Source organism: Streptopelia decaocto, assembly GCF_964273445.1.
Source record: "Streptopelia decaocto genome assembly, chromosome: 5".
In the NCBI taxonomy this organism is placed as follows: Eukaryota; Metazoa; Chordata; class Aves; order Columbiformes; family Columbidae; genus Streptopelia; species Streptopelia decaocto.
The window spans coordinates 6,510,610-6,522,990 of NC_138659.1; the positions used below are offsets into that span (position 1 = coordinate 6,510,610).

Sequence of the window (12,381 nt, forward strand, 5' to 3'; positions counted from 1 at the left end):
AGGAATAGAAATCCCTGCATCCCTCAGACCTGCTGCAGAGATTCGCTGAGATGCCTCCACCTCTTTAGCCCAAGAGGATTTGCCCCAGCCCTACAATGCCACGGTTGAAGCCCAGCAGCTTGTGCGAGGCTGGTCCAAGCCTGGGCAGGTTGCGGCAGGTACACACTCACCCCTGGTTTGTTCCCCACTCATTCCGGATGCAGAGATGCTTATGCACGGGGTCCTTCATGTAACCTTCATAGCAGAGACACTCACCTATGGAGAGATGGGGGGGACACAAGAGGACACACTTTCGAGGTGTATCCCTGCCAAACCCAGCCTGCAGCCAGCAGCTCCGTCATCCCACGCGGAGCAAGACCAGAAAGCATCTTCCCACCAACGCCACATTGAGCAGGCAGAGATGAGCTCCCAAACCCACCCCAATTGCCTGATCACCTACCAGTCTCAGGGTCGCACTGGTGTTCACAGGGGTCAAGGAGGCGCCGGGCGCAGAGGTCCAGAGCCCACGGCCCGCTGGAGTTTTGCTGAGAGAAGAGGACGACCTGCGCCGGGTTCAGCCAGTCACTGGCATCCAGCTGGCTCCCCTCCAGCAGGATGAACCGGCTCCCTGTGCCCAGAGGGGAGTCAGTAGTGGCAACCTGCTGCTGTCCCCTCCATCCCACGATGGTCCCCTACATCCCAGAATGGACCCCTCCATCCTGTGACAGTTCCCTCCGTCCTGTGATGGATTCCTCCGTCCCATTATCATGGAATCATAGAATCTTTTTGGTTGGAACAGACCCTGAAGTTCATCGAGTCCAACCATTAACCCAACACTGGCACTAACCCATGTCCCTAAAAACCTCATCTCCGCATCTGTTCAACCCCTCCAGGGATGGTGACTCCACCACTGCCCTGGGCAGCCTGTTCCAATGCCATTCCCAGAATAAATGTTTCCCAATATCCAATCTAAACTTCCCTCGGTACAACTTGAGGCCACTTCCTCTTGTCCGATCGTTTGTTACTTGGGAGAAGAGATCAACAACCCCTGGCTCCAAGCTCCTTTCAGGCAGTTCAGAGATCAGAAGGTCTCCCCTCAGCTCCTGTTCTCCAGCTGAACCCCCCAGGTCCCTCAGCCGCTCCCATCACACTTGTGCTCCAGCCCCTTCCCCAGCTCCGTTCCCTTCTCTCAACTCACTCCAGCACCTCAAGGTCTTTCTTGTAGTGAGGGTCCCATGATGGTTCCCTGCATCCCCTCCAGCCCATGACAGTCCTCTCCATCCCAAGACAGTGTCCTCTATGCCACAACAGCCCCTTTTTTTCCCACAATTAACTCCTCTATCCCATGCCCATCCCCTCTGCCCTGTGATGGTCTTCTCCATCCCTTACCTGTCTTCTCCGTCCCACAACAGCCCCCTCCATCCTGCACCTGTCCCCTCTGTCACACAATGGCCACCTCCATCCCACACCCATTCCTTCCACCCTACATCCACCACCTCTGTTCCAGGCCTGTCCCATCTGTCCTGCACCCATCCTGCATCTCTCCACTCCATTACTCCCTCCTCCCCGCCATCAAAGCTTGCAGAGCGGGGCAGGAGGAGTGGGTAGGACCACGGGGTCACTCACCATCAGCAATGAGGTGCTCGGGGACGTGGAGGGTGATCTTGACGACAAGAGGGCAGTTCATGTGGGAGGAACACACCAGGCTGATGACACAGCTTGTCACACTGATGAGGGTCAGCGTCGTCTTGTTGACGGGGCTCCGGGGGGACCCCACTGTGAAACACAAAAGCACGGTCAAACCTGAGACCCAAGGGACCCAGGAAGATCTTGGGGTCCAGAGACCCTGCCCAGCTCCCTAGGAATCCAGCATCAATCTAATCTTGCAGCAGCAGAACTTTAAAGCAGAGCAGAGATACCGGGGAGAAAAAAGGTAAATTAAATATCTCTTTTTCTCCCCCAACCTCCTTCTTCTCAGCACTTATTTTGGATTAATTTTGTCATGAAAACAGCTTCCTGGCTGCCCTTGAAAAAGCACTGGAGAGCCCTCACTGCTCAGGGCACACAGGTCTTTGACTTTGTTTCTCAGCTTAAGAATCTGAGCAGAAAAAGCTGGTGGGGGCTGAGCTATCCCCTGGGGAGACAAAGTCTGAACTGGTCTCCCAGCATGGGCACGGGGGGGGGCAAAGGACACAGTGACCAGGCTCACCACCCCCAGAAAAACAAGGCACCATCCAGAGAAGGAGGGAAAACAGACAAACTCTCCTTTTCTGGGGAGGAAACCTCCCAAAGGGATGGTGCAGGGTGAGACCCCTGCCCAGGGACCAAACCTGTCTCCATCCTCCGTTGCACACACAGCTGGGACGTGCACAGTGCCAGAGCAAACCCGCAGCACCGCTGTGCCGAGCAGCGGCACAGGAGTGCATGGGCCAGACTTTGAAGCATCTTTCTCATTAATACACACTAAAAAACCCAGCACAAGCCTCCAGCAAAAATCAGAATATATTTCATCCTCTGCTGAGAAACTCCACTGGAGAGCCGCGGCAGCCCCTCCGTGGGACCGAGGACTGGAGCCTGCCCACGGCAACCAGCATCACGCCTGCGTTTCCATCTTCTGCCGATGGAAATTCTCCAAACCTGGAGAGATGATGGTAAAGAAAGCAAGAGGGACCACGGCTGGCTGCCCACCTCTGCGCCCGTACCCACCTCGGCTGCGCCTGCGGCTCCGGGACGGGTCCGTGTAGAAGGTGAGCTGAGGATCGGTGTCCGCCTCCGTCCCCGAGTCCCCTTCAGGGTTGAGAAATGCTGAGCCGGCTGCAGGGGACACCCAGTGTGGTCACAGTGGGGCTGGCACCATGCCACCCCAAGCAGCCACATCGTACATCACCCCTTCATAGAACCATAAAATCATTTTGGTTGGAAGAGACCCTCAAGATCATCAAGTCCAACCGTTAACCCAACACTGGCACTAACCCATGTCCCTGAGAACCTCATCTCTGTATCTGTTCAACCCCTCCAGGGATGGTGACCCCACCACTGCACTGTGCAGCCTGTTCCAATGCCTGACAACCCTTCCTGGGATGAAATTTTTCCTAGTATCATGAGCCTGGCCTTCAAGACCAGGAACAACATCTGCCAGGTGCAGCAGGGACAGCATCTTCTCCTCTCCCCACCACACACAGCCATGTCCCCCACCACAGCTCTCATTACATTGCAACTTATCCCAATGGCCATGCCAGTATAAAAAAATATTTACCAGGGCAAACATCCTCTGCATCTTTTCAACCAACCAACCCAACAGCAGTTGTGTCCTTGCAGCCACCGCTTCTTCAGCTTCCCCTACCCAAACCCTCTTTTCCATGCTCTCATCCAATACTGACCCTATTTCTCCACCCATGAGAGGGTCACCAGCTGGAGTGGGGATGGGTGGAAGCCCAGAGCACCCCATCTACCCCAGAGTATCACCCCTACCTCGCGCCTTGTTGTTGATGCGCTTGCGCTGGCTGCTGGAGGTGTGGGACAGCAGGGTGGCCTGCTGGTGGTTGGAGTCCACAGGACTGGTGGCAATGATGTTGTCCTTGTACTTGTTCATCAGGGACACCTTGGCGTTATCGCTCCCTGAGCGGGAAGAATCAAAGGCAAAATCTTTCAGGGTAAAGATTTTTAAAAAGGAAGGAGGCAAGAAAGATTTCCTCAGATTCATCTCCAGCATCTCCATGAGGTCACCACGGTACCATGGCTGATGGGCTGAGATGCCCCCAGTGCACCCTCACAAGTTCCTCAAAGCCCAAAGCGGACCAGCACCTCCTCCAAGCCTAGCCAAAAGCTAAGATTTAACACTTTCTGCATATCCAGGTTGGCAAAAAAAAGCCCTAGAGAACTTTAGGAACCACACCATGGTCTTCCCAAACCATGTCTCTGTTAAGAAGGCTCCAGGTGGTAATATGGCCAAAAATCAAGTGTGTTACAAGCCTCAAGGAACCTCTGCTGGTGATCAGAAGACAGGATTAACGCTGAATCATACTGATGGCAAGTATAAATTTTGCTACCAAAAACCTCAGCTGAAGAAGACACTGGAAATCCTGGGACACAGAAGTGAATTTTGGGGTTCACCATGGGACCAGAGGGGACACCATTTTGGTTCTCCATCAGACCACAGGAAACACAGCCCTTCCTCTTAAAGCCCCACGCTGCCTTGTCCCAGCCATGTCCCACCCAATGCTGACCACTCCCAAACATCTGCCAGGTTTTCCGGCAATGAAAGTGCCTTCAGAGTACTACCAACATCCCACGTGCAATGAGAACCCAGAGAAATGGAGATAACGCCTAAGGGAAAATGTGGAACAATGGAGAGAAGATGATGTGGAAAGGACTCAGCTCAAGAAGATGAGGTAGAAAGCACCCAGCTCAAGAAAATGAAGTGGAAAGGTCCCAGCTAAGCCCACGCTCCCCTGTCCCATCTCCACCTGGTGTGAGGTCCATGCTGGCCTTCTCATTGCAGCCCTGCAGGGAGTCCAGGGTGCGGGTGACCTGGCTGGCGAAGTCCTCCCCGCCGTTCATGCACTCGCGCTGGAGGTGATGCCGCAGGTCGGTGATGTCGTACTCGTAGCCATCCAGGATGGGGGTCTCGCGGATGCTGAGGGTCCCGCTGGAGTTGTGGCCCTGGACGCGGGCGTTGCGCAGGCTCTCCCGCCCGTGGCCCCCGATCAGCACCGACGGGATGTAGTGGATCTCGTTGGCTGCCTCGGCGCTGGCGCTTTTTTGGGGCTGCGGTACCCGGCGCCGCTTGCACCAGCGCCGGCGGGTGTAGAGGATCATGACCAGGCAGAGGATGGAGAGCAGCAGGGCGATCATCCCTCCCTGTGGGCACAAAGGTGAGTGGGGATCAGCCAGGGACCAGCACCGGCTGCCACCCAGGTATGCAGCAAACCCACATGGGTTGCAAGAGGGATGCAACAGCGACCCCAGGCAGCACTACAGGCTCAGGGAAGAGTGGCTGGAACACTGCCCAGCCAAAAAGGACCTGGGGGTGTTGGTGAAAGCAGCTGAACACGAGCCAGCGTGTGTCCTGGTGGCCAAGAGGCCACCAGCATCCTGGCTGGTACCAGCACTGGTGTAACCAGCAGGACCAGGGCAGTGACCATCACCCTGGACTGGGCACTGGGGAGGCCAAACCTCGAATCCTGGGTTTGGTTGTGGGCCCCTCACACCAAGAAAGCCCTTGAGGTGCTGCAGCCAATTGAGAGAAGGGAACGGAGCTGGGGAAGGGGCTGGAGCACAAGTGTGATTGGAGAGGCTGAGGGACCTGGGGGGGTTCAGCTGGAGAACAGGAGCTGAGGGGAGACCTTCTGATCTCTGAAGTGCCTGAAAGGAGCTTGGAGCATGGACAGGGTTGGTCTCTTCTCCCAAGTAACAACTGATAGGACGAGAGGAAATGGCCTCAAGTTGTGCAGGGGAGGTTTAGATTGGATATTGGGGAAAATATCTTAATGGAAAGGGTTGTCAGACATTGGAACAGGCAGTGGTGGAGACACCATCCCTGGAAGACTGAATAGACACAGCGATGAGGTTCTCAGGGACATGGGTTAGTGTCCGTGTTGGGTTTACAGTTGGACTCCATGATCTTGAGGGTTTTTTCTAACCAAAATGAGTCTGTGGTTCTATGCAAATGCATCAGGGATGCTCTGGGGTGGCCAAAGTGAAAGCAACGGCCAGAGGAGCCCAGTGGCACTGATAAGAAGGTGCTGGCACAGGCTGAAGTCTGCCTCAAGCTGGGATGGCTTTGAAGTCCCCACCGAGGCATGAAAAAGCAGCATTTGAGGCAGAGCCTGGTTTTGTTTCACTCTCCCGCAACGCGGCTTTGAAAGCAGAGCTCAGATTTATTCCAGGCAAACTCTCCTACAGGCAACTTTTTTCTGACCCATTTCCAAGCAGTTTCAGTGCTGTCACTCTCGATCTTGGGAGATTTTCCCAGGGTATCCTGCAGAAATTGCAGCACAGATTAAAGGAGATCAAGGCTCAAGACAGCCAGATGAATGAAACGTTGTTTGGGGAAAGCCTGGGCAAAGAGACTAAAGAAGCTCCTGCCCCTGTGGGGTGGACCCCGAAACTGCACCCAGCCCTGCCACCTCACCATTGTCCCCAAGATCACCCTCCTGCGGGACATCACCACTGCAAAGAGAGGTGGCGAGATGAAAGCCCAAGCTGGGCCTTTACACCCAGTTTGCTAATAATAATGATAATAACAATAACAATAATAATAATAATAATAACAAAGCACATGGAGCCAGCTAAGAGCTCCATGTCCATCCACAGCTCCAGGACCCCTCTTCTTTTCTATGCAATAGGTGATCTTGATAAAATAATATAATAGTAATAATCTGCTCCATTAGGACGAAACATTAAGGGAATTATAGAATGAGAAGCGGGAGAGGCAGATGGAAAAGGAGCTCTAACAGCCATTATGGTTTAACCCTCTTTCATTCCCAGGATAACGGAGCTGCGATGCCATCTCCCAGCATTCCTTCCAAACTCTAGAACTTTAAAAAAAGAAATACACTGGGGCATTCCTGGTCTTCCTTTGCTGCCCTCTGTATGCACATTGTTTTCCCCCAAGTCCCAGAGAGCTTGGCCATACACCTGCCCTGGCAAACAAGGGACACCAAGCTGTAGCTCCAGCCAGGTAGACGCCCATTTGTTTAGCATTGTAGCTGCAGGTTCTCAAAAAAAAGGGATTTATTGTTGTTTGCTATTTAATTTGCAACTGAATTTATTCTGCCTTGATCGTCTGAGCGCTCAAACTATCACTGAGCAAAAGCAGCTTGTGGCTACTTGGAATTTCAAGAGGGAGGAGGAAAATCAGGACTTGGGGTTGTTCAGCCTGGAGAAGGCTCCAGGGAAACCTTATTGTAGCTTTTCAGTACTTAAAAGGGGACGATAAGAAAGATAGGGACAGACCTTTCAGCGGGGGCTGTTGCGATAGGACAAGGGGTGATGATTTTAAACTAAAGGAGGGAGATTCATGCTGGAAACGAGGAAGAAATTTTTTACACTGAGGGTGATGAGATACTGTCCCAGGTTGCCCAGAGAGGTGGTGGATGCCCCATCCCTGGAGGCATCCCAGGCCAGGCTGGATGGGGCTCTGTGCAACCTGAGCTGGTGAAGATGTCCCTGCTCATGGCAGGGGTTGGACTGGGTGAGCTTTGAAGGTCCCTTCCCACCCAAACTATTCTATGAATCTATGATTCTATGCTAAGTCTCCTCCATCCTGTGCTGGCTGGAGGGGGTCAGGGCACCTCAGACCCTCAATTCCTCTCCATGGGAGCACAGAAACTTCCATTCTGCCTTCACAGAATCACTTCATCCTCCCTGCCCAGCACTGGGACCGCTTATTGCAGGGTCCACGTGCGGACGGCTGTCACGATGGATACAGCCCCTCGCTCGCACTTCTTCCCTTGGCAACCACACAGGAAAGAAAGAAAAATCAGCCTTGAAAACTCCACGTGATCCCGACTCCTGGCACAAAAGCCAAGCTCTATTTGTCAGGGTGTAAGGATGTCGCTGGAGCGGAGCTGAGAGTGATGGAGAAAAAGGGGGAGAGGGAGGATTCGATCTGTATTTACACGTTTTGGTAGGAGAGTGATGAGTTGCAGCCGCCATTCTCATCAGCTCAATAATAAGCCTTGTTTCAGGCACTCCTGTCCCCTCCTTGGCAGTCAGTGCTGCCCATGAAAACCAAGACCACAGTGGCAGAGCAGGGCCAGCCTCTCCCAAGGTGATGCACCCTCTCAGGAACACGTAATAAAAAAAAAGGAAACAGCCAGAAATGTTTTTTTTGGGGGTGGCTTTGCCAGTGATTATTGTTGTTTTTTTTCTTGAGACTAATCATGCACAAATAATGGAGGAGAAACCTGGCCTGGGGCTGCAATCTGGAGGAGCTATCGAGGCCCTCATTAGGGCAGGCACCATTAAACAGCCTGTTTGCAGCCTCGGCAACACATTGTCTCCAGCTAATTATCTTCCAGTGGCAGAAAAGTTGTCAGATTCTTCGGATTTTTTCCAACAGAAGGGAAAAAAAAACCAAAACACACAAAAAAAGCCACACCAAAAAGAAAACAAACAACAAATGACAGATCAACCTCCAACACCCAGATCTCTGTCTCACCCTCTTTTCTCTGCCATTAAAACCGCATCCCCGTGTTTCTGCAGGGAGAGAGCTGTGCATGGGATGCTCTTGCTCGCTGCACACTGCGAAAGCGCGGCCACAGGGCTGCTGTGCTGATAAAAGCAGCGGTGACAGTGCCTGGTGGCACCGTGACACTCGGAGCAGCGGGCACCATCCACTGGTCAAAGGGCTCCTGACAAAGTCAATGTGAATTAACCCCGGGTTAAGGTGGTTGAGCCCTTCAGAGCCCAGCACTCCCTGGGGACAAAGGCACCCCTGCAAACATAGAATCATAGAGTCACAGAATCATTTTGGTTGGAAGAGACCCTTAAAATCATTGAGTCCAACCATTAACCCAACCCTAGCCCTAAACCATGTCCATAAGAACCTCACCTCCACATCTGTTCAACCCCTCCAGGGATGGTGACTCCACCACTGCCTTGGGCAGCCTGTTCCAATGCCCAAAAACCCTTTCTGGGAAGAAATTGTTCCCAAGATCCAATCTAAACCTCCCCTGGTGCAACTTGAGGCCATTTCTTCTCATCCTATCACTTGTTACTTGGGAGAAGAGACCAACCCCCTCCATCATCCAACCTCCTTTCAGGTAGCTGCATATTTGCAAAGTGATGCAAACTAAGGGAGAGGTTTAAAGCAGCCCAGTGACAAAGCACTCTGCACATGACATTGTCCGGAGAGATGCCCAGGGCAGCTCGTTAAGCTTCTGAAGATGGACTCAGCTCCCCAGCCTAGGACAGCTGGAGCCAGATGGGGGAATACGTGGCTTTTCAAAAGCCCCTATATTTCACACACGTGTCTGAACACCTAAACACGGGCTGCCTTCCGATCACGTACCATGACAGAGATGTGGAGGATCCGCAGCTCCTCCTCCGCCGACTCGGGCTGGGGCTCATCTGTGGGGTCGAAGCCAGGCAGGTTGGGGGCCCCATCTTGGTGGTGGATGTGGAAGAGCAACGTGCCGTTCTCCAGCCACTGCTGCCGCCAGCGCACCAGTGGGATGTCATCTGTGTTGCCTGAGATCTCTGCAAAAGCAAAGCTGGTTACGTGGGAAATGCAGCAGAGGAGAGGGGTGATGGAGAACATCCACCTCTTCCACAAAAAATGGATGGACGGACCAAGTGACACACACAGCAGGCTCCCTCTGGCCACCTCCTGCCAGCGTTGTGGTTACCCCTACACAACCCACAACCTGAAGGGTTAAAGTGGAGTAAAATCATATTTTTCTGAATAAAAAAAAAAAATCCAGAAAAAAAATCCAGATGTGGCATAGGGACAGAGCACTAGCTGACAACAACTCAGGGAACCCGGCAGCATCCTTCCAGCCCTAATCCAGCCAGATTTCACCCATGCACTTCAAGTCAAACACGACTCCAGCCATGGGGAGTGGAGGATATAGGACATCTCAGCGGCACTAATGGGATCATTTGGATCACGGCACTAAATTATTGAAAACAGAAAATATTTCCCCATCCTTCTTGAACAGAGAAAGGTGCACACGGCTGCGATCACACCTGCAGTTCTGGCTTCAGTTTTCGGACTTCACTTTTTTGCAGCTTCCCACACGGGACAGAGCCCTGAGATCTACAGATGTACCCGCACCTTCTGCCTCAAGTACCTTTAGGGTTTGGGGACACTGGGAAAGATAGAGCTGAGGAGCAGCAGCAGCAGACACCTAAGCAGGAGGAACAGCTGGGGATGAGGACACAACATGTGTCACAGGACTCTAGATGCTGAATCAAATCAAATTCATGTGGCTGACTCCAAAATTTCAGGGACATCCACTAGCTGGGTCTTGGCAAAAGAGAAGGTGACACCAGCACTGCCCTGGGAGAGATGGGCACTGGTTTAACCACCACGTCCATCTCAGACCAGATCACCTGCATCACCATCTCAGGCCACCTTGGTCTCACCCATCAGCTCGAGCCTGCCTTTTATTAGTTAATTTTCCTGAAAACACAGGGTGTTTCAAAATGATGGACCCAGTTTCAAAGAAACTGGAATTGAAATTGGGTCCGTCTTTTTAAAACGCCCTGTAGAAGCTTCCATTGCATTTGGTGAAATGACCATTAAAAAAGCAAGGAGCTTCCCAGTGAGATGCAGCTTTTCCTCCTGTCTCTGCCCCATGGGAATGGCCCAGCCAGACCCATCCCCTCCATCCCATTTGTAGCTGTCTGTTAATTGATGGTGGTGGAAAAGAGCCCGGCTCGCCTTGCAAATTGTCATCTTTATTTTGCTTGTTTTGTGCTGCCTTCAAATGAAAAACTGGAATTCAATTAAAGTGCTGAAAAAACAACATTTTAAATTTTCTGTTAATTAATTTCATTAGGCTGCCGTAAGTAAGCTAGCTACCGGGGTGAGGTGGGGCGGGGGAACTGCATCAGGAACCAGGTTCATCCTCCCAAACTGATTTGATTGATCAAAAGAAACATTCACCGCAGTGAGCGAATTGGCAGATTGTTGCTGCTCAGCATGGGCCGTATTTCTGGCAGCAATCAGTGCGTTTCCAGTGTCCCAAGCAGAGAGATGCTGAGCTCTCCTCGATGCCACCGGGAAGCAAAACCGAGAGGAATTAAAGCATCTGAGAAGCCAGAAGCACTTTTGAAATTCCCTCTAACCGCTGAGCTGCATGCTTAGGAACACAGATCCCCTTTGAAAAGCAGGTTTTGGGAGCCAGGAAGGTTTGAAAAAAAGCAGATTTCCTCCTCTCCCACCTGGTCTTTATTCATGGGCTGAAAGGGGGAAACAAGCTTTCCCGCTTCCCCAACTCCCCGCGGCTTCTCAACTTCAAATGAACCAGCTCAAATGGAAGAAAATATTCTCCCCGCACCTGCCTGCTAACGTGAAATTAGGAGTAATTAAGGCAAGAGCTTTTATGCACAACAGGGACTCGACGTACTGACATTTGGAAAAATGTAAATACCAGCATTTGCTCCATTGTAAAGAGTGAAAATAATAGATACTAAGTATATGACATTGTGACATTTAGAAAGCTAGAGTTAAAGATGTTTTCCCCCTGATCTGACATATCATTGAAAAAGCAGCACCCTTCAGCTCGTTAATATTTGAGATCTCTTTGATGGAAGTTATTTAAATGATTAATAGATTATAGTAAATTTAAGCCTTAAAATAGTTGTCATAATTTCAAATTTATTTAAACAGGCTTATTTTTAAAATGAAAAATATATTTCAACAAAAAAATGGATTCTTGTTTTAAAGGAGCATATTTCAGCCACAGAGCCTGAGCACGTTATCTGAGTGTACCAGACATCACAGTGTGACCCTGTGGATGTCTCACGCACAGGTCCAAAGTGCTAGAAACAGAGGAAAACACCCCAGAAATCAAATACCATCACCCCAAACCAGCAGGCTATGAGCTCTCCACCACAGCACAGGACAAGGCTGCTCTGTCACCTCTGCTCCTACCCTGGGCAAAGCCTCTTGAGACATCACCCAGATGAGAGAACTTCATCCTTGGGCTGCCTCCTCCTCTCATTGAGGGTCTTAGCAACACTCCAGCTGCTCCAATCCCACTCCATTTCTACTGTATAAATGCTTTCATGCACCCATGAAGTTCTCCTGGAGTTTGGTTCAAGCAAGACCAAGACCACCATAAGACCAAGACCAACACCAAGCTTCCTCCCTAACACAGCATCTCTCTGCTCTCTCTTCTCCCAGTCCAACACATTCCACTTTTATCTTTGTCTCACCTTCCAAGCAGGCATATCATCACCTGATGGGAGATGCTACAGTTACCCATGTAGCCAACCAGGACCATTTACTGGAGTGCTGTAGGGGTTCAGTTCTGCCATGGGGCTGATGGATGCCAACCCTATCACCCAGCTCATACCATGGGGCTGGGAGACCCTAGAAGATGTTGGAAGGTGGGCAGAAAGCCAGGAAAAAAAATAATTAAAAAAAAAAAGTCAAGGGGGAGAGGATAATTTCAAGTTCAAAGTTTGAAAGATATTGATGATAGGCTTGGTCCCTGCATGGCTTTCATTAAGGCGTTGGCTGTGAAGCCATTAGCACTAGTATTAACTTCTTGCACCTCTGTTAAAAAATAGCCTACCAGAGTCAGGGGTTAATAACAGTAGGAGACCACTAATTAGGCTCTGCTGCGCTCACCCGGTATCAAAAGTGGCCCAGGTCCTTCATATCTACAGGAGCAGCAGCCTCTAAAGACCCCAGCTGATGCTTTCAACATACCGGCCGCGGCTGCT

General features: G+C 51.3%; 1 protein-coding gene across 1 annotated transcript in view; it reads right to left on the minus strand.

Annotated features, from left to right (window-relative positions):
* The window catches only part of ASTN1 (astrotactin 1), a gene marked incomplete at both ends in the record, with an annotated part of 57,254 nt that overhangs the window by 27,265 nt on the left and 17,608 nt on the right, over positions 1–12,381 (minus strand). Inside the window, 7 exons of the mRNA XM_082052825.1 lie at positions 171–255; positions 440–607; positions 1,606–1,755; positions 2,686–2,793; positions 3,451–3,597; positions 4,446–4,839; positions 8,996–9,183. Coding sequence (XP_081908951.1) covers positions 171–255; positions 440–607; positions 1,606–1,755; positions 2,686–2,793; positions 3,451–3,597; positions 4,446–4,839; positions 8,996–9,183 — 1,240 coding nt within the window. The remainder of the gene's footprint in view (positions 1–170; positions 256–439; positions 608–1,605; positions 1,756–2,685; positions 2,794–3,450; positions 3,598–4,445; positions 4,840–8,995; positions 9,184–12,381) is intronic.